The sequence below is a fragment of the Corythoichthys intestinalis genome, chromosome 3, assembly GCF_030265065.1.
Source record: "Corythoichthys intestinalis isolate RoL2023-P3 chromosome 3, ASM3026506v1, whole genome shotgun sequence".
NCBI lineage: Eukaryota > Metazoa > Chordata > Actinopteri > Syngnathiformes > Syngnathidae > Corythoichthys > Corythoichthys intestinalis.
Window position 1 is genome coordinate 22,951,381 of NC_080397.1, and position 16,391 is coordinate 22,967,771.

The window sequence follows — 16,391 nt, forward strand, 5'->3', positions numbered from 1 at the left end:
ATAAATATACATGAAAAAACAAGACATTTCATCTCATCTTGAACCATTTTCAGTCAATCAATGTCTTTATTTTCGATGTATATTGTTGAAAACAGCCAACAATTGCATCTCAGATATAATTAGAATAAAAAAAAAGACTAATTCACTGCTTTCACTCAAAAAACCTTTAGATCTTATAATGTGTGTATATATATATATATATATATATATATATATATGCCGTTACGCTTGATAACACACATCACTTAAAAGTTAGGATTTTTTCCCACGTGTTTCAATTGAATTTCTATTCGTGTCAAGCCATTTTTAAGTTCTAGTTAAGTTTTAAGTTAGTCTAAACTGTAAGTCCTGATAGGATTTTGAGTTTTTCCAGTGTTCAAAATAAATGTATGATACAGGCTGTATTGGAGCACAATTAGGGACCAGTGCTACTTGGTGTTTTATCCAGCAATGACTACTGAGCTAAAATTGATAGTTAGTAGAGGTGTGCAAAATTTCCGATTCTTAGATTATTCGCGATTCGGCCGTAGAAGATACGAGAACGATTCACAAACATCCAAATTCCGATTATTGAAATATACCAAGTAAAGCGGAAGTACAACACACTCAGCGCGCCGCGCGGTCTTCGGGACGCAATGAGGAAGAACGGAGCGAGAGTAGCTAAACATCATGCTTCTCATTACCCGGCCCCTCTGATAATGCCAATGCTCAACTCACGGCTCTAGCTCAACTCATGCCACGGGATAAAAAAAACAAAACAACATACCTGACTGCTGCCAAAAAGCTGCTACAAAGTACATCCACATAATGTTAAGGTAGATATCATTTATATAGGACTAGATGCAATATAGATTCGGTAGCGTTAGCAGCACATCTACAAAAAGCTAGATGCGGGCGTTAGTAGACGGCCGCCATCTTAAAGCAGTACACTTCCCTGCAAGGCTGTTGTAGCGAACCTTCCAAGCAAACCTAATTAACTTTTTATCTAAAATACTCCTAAATCGGTAAAATATTGACTTGGATCTATCTTTGAAATAGTTTTAAAACTTTCAAATGTCGAAAGTAGACAAAAGGGAAATTATGGAATAACGGGAGCAATTTTAACAACTTTAACGGTTGATTAACAACATTAAATTAATTGAATGTCGTTTAAAGCTGCTGATACAGAATGGGGACTGGAGTTTTTTATTTACTGTTATGTTTGTATATTTGTTTACTGCTATATGTTAACTTGATACTGAAATAGTAGTTTGGTTTAGCCTGAGAGTATTTTTGAACAATTTTGGAACTAATGTAAAAAACATTTAAAAAAATAAATAAATAATTTTTTTTAAAAAAAGGAGGGGGGGTGCATCAATAATCGTTTTATAATCGAATCGGAGCCTCTGAATCGTAATCGTAATCGAATCGTTAGGTGCCCAAAGATTCCCAGCTCTAATAGTTAGCATTATTGAGTTTTTATTTTACACCCTCATCACTCCACATCGCTATGTTATGTTAAAGCCTGTATGTAAGACACGTTAGCCACGCATCGACAGTGGTCATAATTAATAGAAACCTAGCCCTCCACAGGGCTAATGTTACGTGATCTAGTAACAGTAACGTTAATCTTATTTATTAGCTCTACTGCTTTAAGATGGCGGCTGTTTACTAACGCTGCCCAGAGGCGGCCGAGGCTGTCATTTCGCATCTAGTTCAACATACATGTGATCTCTATGAGACTCATCAGACGCTACCTGCTACCAACGTAGCATCGTGCGGGCTAGTATTTAGCAACGTCGGCGTCGTTTGTAGCGGCTGTCGGCTGCAGTGTTTTTTTTTTTGCTTCTTCCTCTACGCACGTGACATCAGCGCGTTGTCCCGCATTTAAAGTTGTCCGAGCAAAACGTGATGCTTAGAGCTGTCAAAATAAACGATCACTCGAGGTGAATAAAATTACTCGGATCAGTTTTTAAACTCGAGTTACTCAAGTATTCGTTTCAGCTCTAGTAATATGTAAACACGATGAGCTGACGGACAATATGGCGGCACCAGTCAGGAGGGCGGAGTTGTGACGTCACGTGATTGGGGTCTATAGCAGAATAGCGTCACTGGGGGAGGGGTAAGTGCTGCCGCTCCAAGACACTTCTGGCTGCATTTTTGGGAAATGTATCTTAGCGAATACCGTACTACGGTTTGACGGAAAATTTTAGTGGTTTTGAAACCGTAACGTTTTCATACCACGGTAAACCCTGAAACCGGTAATCGGCACATGCCTAATCCCTATTCTGATGTTTTTTTTGTTTGTTTGTTTTGGGGGTGGTGGGGTTACAATAGTAAACACAGTTTACCTGATCATAAGGTTGACAGTCTTAATCTTGTGTACCTTGACAAGACCTTACAACTAGTGATGCACGATAATGCATTTTTCAACCGATACCGATAACCAATAATCACCTCCTCCTTCCAGCCGATACCCGATAACGTCAAGCCGATAACTCTATTGAAAAGATATACGTATATACAAATTTAAATTATTAAAAAAGAGGAAATGTTACTGTGCAAAAATACAATTTATTGCTACTTTTTCCACATCAAATGTGAGCAAGTAGTAAATTCCAACATCGAATCATTGTATATTAATTAATATTCATAATGCTTACAAATTAATTACTTAATTGCACAAAAAATACCTTTAGGAGGGGTTGGGATGCCGGCCCAGAATTCGACAAAACTGTGTCGGTTGCACACATTTGAAGGCTAAATGAAGTATAGAATTATCGGATTGCATTATCGGTTGAATTTTTTTAAATCGCTATTATCGGTGTGACGTCATAATTGCCATTATCGGCCGATAATTATCGGTAACCGATATTATCGTGCATCTTTACTTACAACAGTCCTCATCTTGCATTAGGCTGAATACTCAAGCAACAACAACCTTGGATTCTAGGTTAAACTTGGGTGTGTAGGGATACCCAGCTTCTTTTATTTTGCCCTTTTCATTTTTTTTTTTTAAATAAACGAGGCATATGACAAACACTGCGATAAAGTCACAAGATCTGTTTTGATGTAACTTGCGATTATTATGCAAAAGGCCAACAAAATGTCAGTATGCTCCCTTTTTACATTTCATGCCATACCTCTTGTAGGTATGAAACAGAAAATTACAAAAAACAAATTAGTAAAAATAAAGATGTGGCAATAAGTGGCAACACGGGGAATTCGAACCTACCTGTCCTCCATGCAGCGAGCAGTCCACACACCCCACCTGAATATTTCCATGTTTGGCCCCCGGGATGATTTGCACTCTTTCAAAGTCACTGCCCAAAATGACCACGTCACAGCCAGATGCATATGCCTACGCACATCAAGGAGAATAATGAGAACGAGGTCAAACAGATGAAATCAGCCTTGACATTTACTTTCCCTTCTCACAAAAAAAAAAAAAAAAAGAAAACGAACAGGTGAGAAAACAAAGTTTCGAAACAGAACTTTCTGCCATGTCTGTGCGCCACTCCATACAGGACAAAGCAGTTCATTTAGACAAAACATTTTTTAAACACCTGGTATGAGCGAAACACATGCTCACGAGATATTGAAAGGGACACGCCAGTGGCGCTCAACATCAATTTAAAAAATTGATCGGTCAAAGAAAAGGAAAATCAATGCGATAGATCTCAGACGCTGTAGGCGTGTCCGCTACCTCAAACCACGCCCCGTTCCTGTGCCAAATGTCTACTTGTTACCTTAGCTTGTTACAACGTAGGTGATACTTTGTTCAGATGTTTTCCATGTCTGCTGTAACTTACCGTGAATGGTACATTGTTGACGCTTCCTACAGAGAAACAATTGTCCCCAGGGTTAACTGCCCCTGTGAGGACCTGATGAAGATTCATGACCCTGACGAATGCTCAGTCCTCCTACTTTCTCATAAGCGTCTTCATCTTCATTTGTGGCCTAAAATTTGATAAGCCAGGCTCTGGAGGGGAGAGCAAAGAAGAGACCGATAAAATGTGAAGACAGCTAAAAAAAACTTCACATTACAGTTCTTAAGTGGGAATCTAAAACACACTTTTGGAGTTGAAGCTTCAGGTGCACACTGAGCTGAAGCCTTAAGGTGATGGTTTTGTTCATCTTCTGAGGTGATAACATTTGAGTTGAACTCCAATCTGTACCGCTTTTAATAGGTTTGATGGCATTGCCATCATTTTCTTAAGTAGCCATAGTATTCTCAACACTAGACATTTGATGGCGCCATAGATCAAATGAACCACCATGAAGCTTTGAACCTCTAATTCTAAATTAACTAGGGCTGCAAGATACAATACTAAAAAAAAAAAACTGACAATGCGACTTTTTGGGGGTTTGCGATATTTGTGGCGACATTAAAACTAGAAGAGTTTTCACCAAATGACTTGAATAGATCCGTTTGGGAAGACTTTGGTTGACTAAACACGACCACATAGTATTCATATAATACCGTTTATTCCAGGCTAATGGGGTTCATCTGTGAATAATGAAGAGTGATGTATATATATACACTGCTCAAAAAAATAAAAGTAACACTAACGTAACATGTTACGTGGGGCCGTTTACATGGTGACTCTCTGAGAATACGAACAATTTCAAATTTGCATTTGCATTTGCGTCTCCATATGAACAATGTCGCAATTCCACATGAAAACGATGTAGTATTCATGCCAAGCCCTAGGGGGCAGTGCAGATTTACTGGGCGACAGAGAATGATGCAGTTTGACCCCACCAAGCTCCCTCAGCCCGGAAAAAAATATGCCCGCCCATTCGAAGCGATGTCATTTTTCTTTTGTTCAAAAAGGCACAAAAATTGAAACGTTCAACATATTTAATTTAAAAATATTATTAAAACAGTAAATTAAAGCTGACATTCCACCATATTTGGTGTTTTTAATGTTTAGTAGCAGCGCTGCGCACGCCCAATGTGACGTGTACGAGCGCTGACTTTAACAGCGCGCTCTCGCGCGGCAGGAGCCTTTGATATGCATGCCGAGGAAGCCCCACTCAACCCCACGCAATCGGATTCTTTCACTTTGGAGGCAGGATTCAGAATTTTTCGTTTTCGGCTTCCGTCTTCGCCGGCACCATATGCACGCGAGGCGAGTCTGCACCTCAGTCATTGCGTCTTTGTGTCGCAGAGTCGCCATGTAAACTGCCCCTAAATCTGAATGAATGTTTTTTTTTTTTTTAATTAAATACTTTGTTCTTTCCATAGTTGAATGTGCTGACAGCAAAGTCACACAAAAATTATCCATGAAAATCAAATATACCAACCCATGGAGGTCCAGATTTGGCGTTATATTCCAAATTAAAGTGGAAAACCACACTACAGGCTGATCCAACTTTAATGCAATGTCTTTTAACCAGTCACAATGAGGCTCAGTAGTGTATGTGGCCTCCGCGTGCCTGTATGACGTCCCTACAATGCTTGGGCATGCTCCTGATGAGGTGACAGATGTTCTATTGCGGGATCTCCTCCCAGTTCTGTACCAGGGTATCACTGAATTGTATGTCTTGCGATGGGACTATTGCGCATGCGTACATTGCGATGGCAATGTTCAAACGATATAAGGGGTAGGCCTAAAGTGAATCGTTACTGTGGATACTACAAATTAAAGATATTTCCCACCATATGATCAGTGTTTGCGATTGGGTCCGTGAACATTCGCAGCTTGTGTCAGCACGTGTAGCGCCGTCAGTGGCAGCCATGAGTTAATTTTGTTTTTATTAACATTTTGTTGATTTATAATAACATATATAAAAATAATGATTATAACAAAAATATATAATTGAAACCCGGCGTCCACAACATTTTGGGTCATGTAGGCCACACATGCACATACACCAATATTGTAACCCACATGACACAAATAGTGACAAAAATGGTTACTTTCCCAACAAAGGGTTCAAGTAGGCTGGAAACTTTTTTTTATCATGTTTTTCTAACGAGAAGTACTTTTCTCGGCCAAAGAGTGGACAAACAAGACAGGGCATGTGATGATGTGTTCAGTGAGTGTATACTGTGTATGTCCAAGTAAGCAGAGGAGACAGAAGTTTAAGATGGGAAATATATACTTTTCTGAGCACCTTTTGTCATTTGAGAATGATGTAGGCTATGAAAACAGTCTTCTATAAATAGTCATCGTGATGGTTGTGCTGGCATGAACTAGAAAAGGGTCAATTGCATGTCCAGTTTCCTGTGCTGTGGCCACTCACGTGATAAGTCGGCAGCACATCAGAAACGAGGACTAGCAACAACCACTGTATACCCAAGCACGCATTCAATGTTGTCTTCACAGCTTTTTAGTATTTCACGACTAGGCGTGGGTACCACTGTGTTTGCATTTATTTAAAACGCGTCGTATAAACTTAACAGTTAAGTTTATTTAGCTAGCCACTGTTAATAATGTGAGCTTCGAATTAACTAATGTGATACTAGTACTCACCTTCGTTGTGACACAATTTTGTATAATGTCCTGTCGATGTAACAACCGATGTCAATGCCTCGTCACCGGAGCAGCATTAAGTTCAGGGTCAAGTGTAGCTGTCCGAGCAAGAGGTTCGAATTGGTATCGATTAGGTCCAATAACTTAGCTAGCGTTAGCGCGATAGCCCATGGTAGCTCTTTTCCTGCCAGACGGATGGGCAGCTTTGCAGCACAAATGACACATATTTAGGTCCCACGTTTGCTCCAAATGTTGCTACTTCTCCAACGTTACCCAACAAGGGGCAACGTCTCGTCAAGGTTAGTTAAGAGGAAGCTTCAGCAGAGAAGGCTATGTTGAAGATGCGTCATGATGATACTGAGCGTGTCAGCGCAGTGCATTCTGGAACTTGTAGTTTTATTCGGCAGAGCCGTGAGGACCGGTTTGCCAATAAGTCATATTTACTGTAATAATTTACCCACACTTTTACTTTTCCAAATGGCGTGTTTACACAACGACGTGTGCAAACAAAGAGAAATCAACTCAAAGTAGAAGGTCACTCGTAATAGAACAGAAAAATGCAAAACGTAATATATATGTGCATAATTATGGATACAGAAAATAGTCCCCTGTCATTCCAACTTGTTCCTATGAGTGAATACAAATCTTAAATCAAATATGTCCATTACTTGCTCTTCTAAAGCGGCTCATGGACACAAAAACTTTTTTTTTTGTACACTTTGTTTATTGATCCCATGCGATACAAGCAAGCCAGGTATCATCATTTGAACATTTTTTACATATCGAACACACACACAAAAAAAAACAAAACAAGAAAAACCCAAAACAAACAACCAAAAAAAAAAAAAAAAAAATCCAGCGAAAAGAAAAAAAACCTTCAACCCCCCCAATTCCCACGGCACATATCTCGAAAAACAATATTATCATTGTATTCCATTAAAAGGGAAAAGGGCACTGATCAAGAAAAAATATACTTATAAATTTTGTGGTTTCTCAAGCAGAGTTCAAATATCCACACAAAGACAACAAACACTCTGTTCTCCTGACAAATGACAAAAAAAGGGTTCCAAGTAAAGATGCACTGATACCAGTATTGACGGGGAGGCCGATCCCTCTCTAAAATTGTGGACGGTATCAGCGAGTACCAACAGAGAGGACGCCGATACCATTTACCGGTCCAGTATTATAACACTCGACCACAGCCTTTTTTTTCTCCTGACGCTCATTACATCTCTGTTGTGTGATAACACGTGATTACTTTGCATGCCAAGCACCTACCGCTATTGGCCTGCTCCAAACCAATGAGAGCTCTTAACCAATGCCGGGGCAGCTTTTTCATATGGAGGAAAAACAAACCAGGGGAAGAAATGTCGGCGGTCTGGAAATATTTCAGCATCGAAACTCCGTCGAATACAATGACTGCATGCAAGATTTGACACCTGAAAGTTTCGAGACGTGGAGTTAAATCGGACAGTTTCAATACCTCAAACCTGATCAAACATTTGAAGACGAAACGTGAACGAACACAAACAGTTTGAGGCTACAACAGCAGCGCCTGCTACCAAGAGAAAGGAGGAACCTGGTCAGCTCACTTCATCTACTTTACTTTTATTGTCTTTTACAGAAACAAATGCCGCAGTAATTTGAGACCTGTTTCAAAAGTAGGGTTGCCACCTTTCAGAAATAGAAATAGGGGACACCCCTCTCGCGCCCAAATACGTACAGGCAGGGGCGGACTGGGACTAAAAAGCAGCCCTGGACTTTGACTCAGCCCAGCCCACAAGAATCGCTATACGAAGGGAAACACAGATCCCCTAGGGGGGTCCGGGGGCATGCCCCCCCCCCGGGGAGATTTTTTTTTTTTTTTTTTTTACATTTTATTGTAAAATGCATTAATTTCGTGCACTTTGAGAGAAAATGAAGAAAATGTGTCTAGACTGTTACTGTCTGACTTGAGGCGCTCAAAGTACTGCAAGGCTGAACTGGAGTTGGGTTCATTTTCTGTACTAGCTCTATGCTCAACCTGAATAAACAAATGAAAGAATTTATTTTTCAAATCAAGTTTTATGTATCCAATTGATTATAATATATCTCTATATATCTCTGTCTATAAAATGATTTCATTGTTTATGCCATAATTCAGTGGTCTCCAAACTATTCCACATAGGGCCGCAGCGGGCGCAGGATTTCATTCCAACAAAACAAGACAACACCTATGCACCAATCTGGTTTCTTACAAGTGTAGTCAGTTGATTGCAGTCAGATGCTGCTTGTTTTAGCAGAAACTTCATTGGTTAAACTGTCGCTACTCGATCGGTTGAAACAAAAACCAGGCTCCACAGCGGCCCATGAGGACCGGTTTGGAGACCCCTGTCATAATTAATCTTGCCATACAAATAATAAATTTCAATGAAAATACAATAAACACTTCAAGACAAATCTTGTATACATAACCTTCATTGGAAAGTATTAACCAGAAAACAAAACGATATATAAATGACTAAAAATATATATCATATCAATTTAACTGCCTAAACCAATCTTTTTATTAATATTTTGTTATATTTCTTCTGAATTAATATTGCAGCTGCGTGTGCATACGTTGTTTTACAGCTAAAATATTTTTTCTTAGGAGAGTGATTGTAGGACTAGCATACTGTAACTTGACACGATTGCAGACGGGTACATGGACTAGCTGGCACTAACCCTTTAACTGTCATTTATTCCATTTAAAATGTAGCTACCTGGTGGATAACAATTGGCAGTATACCGAACAAGTGACCCTCTTCATCCCTTTTTACTTGCCCTGCGCTTGTCTGGGGAACTTCCACCAGCTTATCATTACCCCCTCTCTCTTGTTTTCTCTCTTCCCCTGCACCGGCTGCACGCCAGAGCGGCTGCCGCTCCCCCTCTCACCATCGCCGGGGGCTGGGCTGCTGTTACCCGATGTGGCCGCTGCAGCAAGACTGCTGCTTGCGAAAATATTTGTCAACTTATGACATTTTTATGCTTCGCCCTCCAGTTTCTTTAATTTTTTTTCTCCCTAACCTTCTCCGCGCCACCCTTCTCTTTTCTTTTTTTGTCACCACATCCACATTATGCATTAACGCTTCTCGCTATTTTGCTTCCACAAGGAACCAATGAAGGCTACTCTGTGCTTTCTTCGTTCTTCTATCAGACTGGCGATTGCTGCCACCTGTCGGATTGGATGCGAACTGTAGATAATCAGAGGCTAGGGGGGATAAAAACAGTCATGTATAATGAATGGCGGCCGCCGGCCGTCCAGGGCACCGGCCGTTCTGTGATCCTCCAGAACCCACAGATTACCAGTCCGCCCCTGCGTACAGGCGACGAAAAAAAAAAACGGACATCCCCAGGACTCCTAAAATGCATAGAAATGTATCTATTCATATATACAGTGGTACCTCTACATACGATCGCTTTGACACACGAACTTTTCGACATCCGACGTAAAATTTGACTCGCCATTTGTTTCTACATCCGACAACATGTTCGAAATACGACGACAATGGCAGCACCGCAGACGAATGCACGGCGGATTTTCTTGTGTGACAAATCAACACTGGTTTCAGAAAAGGTTGGTACAGGTGGTGAAACAAGGAAAAAGTTGACGCTTACCTTCTAAATGAAGATGCAAATGACAGAAAAATATGAGCGTAGGGTGGGCATCCGTGAAATGGCTCAACAATACATCTCCACGGTCTTCCTCCGACCATCGTTCGCCAGTCTTTATAAATTAAGCTGACAATTCTTATTGTGGTAACATCTCCAGAGAAATCGCCAACTTCGCCACGTTTTTATCATTTATTTCACAACTTATTCAAAACAAAAACACCTTCTGTCTGCCGCAATTGACGGTGTTCTCAAGAAAGCATTCAAAGTGAAAGTGAAACTCAAGCTCACCGGTCTCTCTGGCACGTCAGCTCCGCGGTGCGTTCAGGGTCAGCAAAAAACGTCCGCCACATAAGAACCCGATTCGTTACATTAATACAGGAATTATTATTATTATTATTATTATTATTCCGATTTTGATTTATAGTTTATTTGTTTTGCTATGTGTAATTGCCATTTGTAATAGTACCAGCAGCATTTTTTAAGGATTTAGTGAAGGTTTTTGGGCTGTGGAACGAATTAATGGAATTATAATGTATTCCTATGGGAAAATCCTGCTCGACATACGACCATTTCGACTTACAAACAAGGTCCTGGAACGGATTAACTTCGTATGTAGAGGTACCACTGTATTCCCCATTGGTTCAATAAGGAACACAACTTTTAATTCCCAATTCGGAACAATTCCTTATTTCAAAGAACGGGTGGCAAGCCTATTCAAAAGTGCTGTAGAAGTAAGCAAAGTAAGCTAAGCTAAGTGGCTAAGTGTGTGTGCTGCTGGTGCACAGAGAAGGAGGCTACTAGAGACACTGTGGTTAATTATTATTACTTATGATTTCATGAAAGTTGCACTGTTTGGCCTCTGAGAGGCAAAACTCAGGGTTTAAAAAGTTTATTCATTATTCATTCCATTATATTTTTACTTACTTACTGTGCGGCTAGTATTATACATGTTTTAATTTCACGATTTTAGCACTATTTTAGCCTTTGAGAGCCAAACGTTTATTTAATTGTTGTCACCCATACAGGTATGCAGTAAAATGTTATACTGGATTCACTTTGTATATTTTTAAAATTTCAAGCAAACTGGTATCGGTATTGGCTGATACTGCACAGCCAGGTATCGTTATCGGGGCCAAAAAAATGGTATCAGTGCAACACTAGTTCCAAGCGTCCTAAACGACCCATCCGATCCAACGAGTGTCAGTCTATTTTTTTTCCAATTTGAGAGAACATCTCTTTGAACCAATACGCTTGAGTACGCGGGACTGAAGACTTCCATCTCAAAAGAAGTAGCCTCCTAGCCAGCAAGGTTGGGAATGCTATAAGGTCTCCCTTCTGAGAAGGCAGAAAAAGTGCTGATGGAACCACACCAAACCACACCAGTGAAAGAATTTTGAGCAATATCTATCTCGGTGATCTTTGATAAGACAGCAAAAATGTCAGACCAATATGAAGTTAGAGAAGTGCATAACCAGAACATGTGTATATAATCGGCCGGAGCCTGCTTACATCGATTCCAAGTGGAGGAGACCATGTCAAATCATTTGGCCAGCCTAGCTTTGGTATAATGTGCTCTGTGTAATCCTACACTGAGTAAAACTGTGTTTAGCACAGATTGAGGATTTGTGTGTCCTACGTAAAATTTCTCTCCAGACATCTTCAGATATACTCATTTCCAAATGCGACTCCCATACTACCTTAAGGGTGCATAAAAACTCATCAATAGCATTGATCTCAATATCACTGACAGTTTCGCGTTTGTCCTACACGCTTCTATATTGTGCCACATTCAGTTTGTGGCCAGCCGTCACAATGGACACCAACAGCGAGGGGAAAAAAATTGCAGTGGCTATTGCATTTTAGCTTTGCGGGGGGGAAAAAATGAAAGTAAAAGAAAGTGGACCAAAAAAAAAAAAAAAGATTTCTAAAACATGCAAAACCCCCCCCCCCCCCAAGCTATACATAGAGTATAGAGTAAGTTCAGTTTTATGATTCCTCATTGACTTTCATCCAGTGATCCACAGTCCACATACAACAGCTCTATCAAGTCCATTGTAACCTTATTCTTTACTGTTTAGGCCTTTTGCTTGGTGTTTCTGTTTTCAACAGTTCAGTTATATATGTCGCCTCCAGTTTCCTCATGTTTGTTCATCATTTGTTTTGTTGTGCATCTTTGTCTCATCATGTTTTCCAAATATATTGTTTTTAATATTTCTGTTTTGGCGCTTTGATGTCTGTCCAAAGAGCCTGCCTTTAAAACGCTTCAAGATACTTTGTACTTGGTCCAAATTTTAGACACAGCAGACTGTGAACAGGCAACATTTTTTGCAACACTCGATGATTTACCACAGACTACTGTAATAAGCTGATTGAATCTGATCAGGTGCTAGTTTTGCAAATCAAATTTTACAAGGTCATGCCATAATTTCTTCCTCAGAGTTCAGGTATTCCATGTTTCCCTCTCTGCTTGGTCTAAAAAGTTAGTGATTACTACATTTTCGAAAAGATTTATTTTAGTGTTTCCTAAAGCCAGAAAATTACCATTTGAAATTAATTCCATGTCATGTCAATGATCTGCTTTACTAAACAAGTAGAAAACTGTCATTTTAGCCAGGGGTTGTAACTTGTAATGGTGTTTAGGAGGTAACGATAAGGGTTGGCAATATGGTATACTCATGTCTAATTGGGTAAAATAGTACCGGTATTGATAAAATGTCTGGTACCATACGAGACAGCCACTTTCTGGAAATACAGTGGACCCTCATAATACGAGCACAATCCTTTCCACGGCGAAGCTTATAACGTGACTATGCTCGTACCACGAATAGAGATTTGGAAGTGGATTCCAAATCTCTATTAATCCTTTTTGGGGGGTAGATTTTACTTAAGATATTTGCATTTTTTCTCGAATGTGAAAATCACATTTCTGCGTTATCAATTATGTATATTATGTGACCCTTAAATAATAAAATAGTAATTCAAGGCATCAATTTTAAGGCTAAATCATCCGAAAAATAACTTAAAAGTATAAAAACAATGTTATTTATATACTAGCACTTACCAGATTGTCTTGAACGATTATACTCTTTACAAAGATCGCCCACTCAAACACTCCTTTTATGGTTTATTTTATTTTATTTTTTTTATTATTTTTTGCTTAGTTTCAATTCTGAGCACTTTTGTTTTCCCTAACCAATGTCTTTGGTTGCCAAATTCTTGGGGGGCACAAATGATTCGAATGTACTTCGATACAAAATTCTATCAACAGCCACAACAAGGTTGAGCAAGACGTGGGCAGATGCTTTTGGCGTGAGATGCTCACATGCCCCTTAGCAAGATGCTGAGACCTTTAGATGAGAAAAAGCAAGAGAGAGATCTGGAGGGATGCTGAGGCACTCAGACACACCTAGAGGGAGAGGCTTTCCTGGTGCCCTTATAGTGAAAATTTGCTCGCATAATGAGTCTCATTTCCACTTGTAAGGTGAGGTGCTCGTATCATAAGGGTCCACTGTAGGCTACTGTTTTTTATTGAGGTTTTTCTTCACAAATAAATCTCACTCTTTCTACTGGGATGCATATCATTAAAGTGTTGTCTTTCCCTTTGAGTGGACGTGTGAATCTCAGATGACCACAGGGTGTCACTGTTGCTTGAATTCTCTGTAGTTCTTTTTACCCCAAATAGCCCCCCCCCCCCAGACACACACATACACAAAAAGGCTCTTCAAGTTTTCTACCAACATATTGATCATTATTAAAGCGCAGGAGGCCTTACTATTTTATTTAAAAAAAGAAAAAAAGTTTTTTTGTTTTTGTTTTCAACGACATTGTTAAGACATTGTTTCATTACTCACATGAAAAAAAGACATTTGTTCTGTCCTCTGATACTAAGAATGAACCATGTGGCACTGAAGAGCAATGTTAAGTTTGGAGGTAAAAGACTTAAAAACACCATCCCAACTATATGGGGGTGCCAGCAGCATGTTGGGTTGTTATTCCACCTTTGATAAAACTGGTGATGTGTCATCAACATCAACCCAAATTTAACAGCTTGGATGCGGGAATATTTCAGCTTCGAAATGAATGAGCAAGGTGGCCCTTGCATCCTTCGAGTTTTCTGTTTGCGGCCCTTTGAAAGAAAGATTAGACACCTCTGTTTTCGTGGGAACAAATGAGATGGATTGGTGAGTCTCCTGCAGATGTGATGATAGTATTATACTGCTGTACAATTACAACAATGTAATGTTTTTTTTTTAAGTAAACAAAAAATATATGTGTCATGTTATTTTATTTTGAGTCACCCAAGCTGACAGAGAAAAAAAAACAAACAAACAAACAAACAAACAAACAAACAAACAAACAAACAAACAAGCAAACAAGCAAACAAACAAACAAACAGACAGACAGACAAACGGACAGACAGACAGACAGACAGACAGACAGACAGACAGACAGACAGACAGACAGACAGACAGACAGACAAACAAACAAACACCTATATATTTTGGGTCAAATTCAGACACATAATTAGTAGTACATAAACATAAATAGAACATGAAACAAATATTTATTTCCAACAGTAAACTTTTAGAATGCCCTACTGCACACATGCAGAGAATGTGCGCGTGGGACAAACCTGGCACCTTCCACATGTTCTGTCCCTGGTTTGTACCCCTGGAGAGATTGGGCTGTTTTCCCTCTTCTCTCAGTATGTGATTTCATGACTGGTGTCAAACTAATTTTTGTCATGGGCCTCACTACATTTTAGTTATGTTTATCCTTGGGGGGGCGGGGGGGGCATGGGGGGGGGTGTCATTATGGCTGAATCCACATGTACACAAATGTATTACCGCCAGTATACCACAAATTAAACCCTAACCCTCAGAAACATTTTTTTCAACAATTATTCTATTTACGTGTTTTAAAAGAAGGCTTTATAACAAATATGCTTGCAATAGCCAACTGTTGAGCACCATCTGCAACTTTGGTATTTTTGCTACAAACTTGAACTTGGTGCACCTGATGGGCCACATGAAATAATTTGGTGAGACATCTCTGGTCTTGAGTTTGAAACCAGTGTACTAGAGCAGTGCTCCTCAAATACAAATCTTGAAGGTCCACAACTGTTTTTTTTTTTTTTTTTTTTTTTTTTTAAATGTCAGTCAAGTACAAGGCAGGTCGAAAGTGGTAAAGGTGGTTTTCTTTTAACCAAACAAAAATTTCATGCACATTCTGATTAAATAAAAATAAATTAACAAAACATTTTCTTGACTTAAAATACAAAACAAAAACATGCAAGTACATTGTTTAAACATGGACACTAAATAATTGACAAGATCTGTCAATAAGGTGCAATCATAATAATTATTGACAGTAACTTTAACTGCTCACTGAGAGAAATTGCATTTTGGGGTCACAAAGCTGTTTACTCACGTCATCAGCCAGTACTTCAGTGCGTCTTGTGGTTGATGAATCTGAGAGTGAGATTTGTTTGATTTTGTTGTCGTTTCCTCTTTTTCTTTTCCTTTGAACATTGCTGCCATCACTCACTCTTTTATTATTTCTCTATCAGAAAACGGCTTCTTATGTTTGGCAAACACCCACCACACTCTGAGTGAGCACTCTGTTGCAATTTGTTGTTGTCTCATAGATTGAACAATAACCTTGCTTGACTCTTGATATGACTGCTTCAACCTGTTAATTTCTTTTCTTCCCAATTCTGATTTAGGAGGAAACTTCTCTTCAAAAGAGCTGTGCTCTGTAACATAATAGTGTTTCACATTTTCACTTTTCATCAGAGCAACTGTCTTTTAGCATATCAAGTAGCCTACATACAGTGGGGCAAATGAGTATTTAGTCAACCACTAATTGTGCAAGTTCTCCCACATGAAAATATTAGAGAGGCCTGTAATTGTCAACATGGGTAAACTTCAACCATGAGAGACAGAATGTGAAAAAACCCAGAAAATCACAGTGTTTGATTTTTAAATAATTTATTTGCAAATCATGGTGGAAAATAACTATTTGGTCAATACCAAAAGTTCATTTCAATACTTTGTTTTGTACCCTTTGTTGGCAATAACAGAGGCCAAACGTTTTCTGTAATTCTTCACAAGCTTTTCACACACTGAGTGTTGCTGGTATTTTGGCCCATATCTCCATGCAGATCTCCTGTGACGACGCTTTGCTCTCATTGGGTGTTGGCAATATCTTGGTAGGCAAGCGTTATAAAAACCAGGAAATGCTCCCGAAGCTGTTCAAAAGATACTCTTTAGAAGATAAATCTTAACCAAGTGG

General features: G+C 39.4%; 1 protein-coding gene across 1 annotated transcript in view; it reads right to left on the reverse strand.

Moving 5' to 3' along the window:
• dmxl1 (Dmx-like 1) overlaps positions 1–6,821 on the reverse strand; it is a 114,829-nt gene extending 108,008 nt beyond the window's left edge. The window contains 3 exon segments of the mRNA XM_057832549.1: positions 3,215–3,340; positions 3,792–3,961; positions 6,462–6,821. Of these exon segments, the coding sequence (XP_057688532.1) occupies positions 3,215–3,340; positions 3,792–3,878 (213 nt within the window). The 5' untranslated portion in view covers positions 3,879–3,961; positions 6,462–6,821.
• Positions 6,822–16,391: the final 9,570 nt, after the last annotated feature.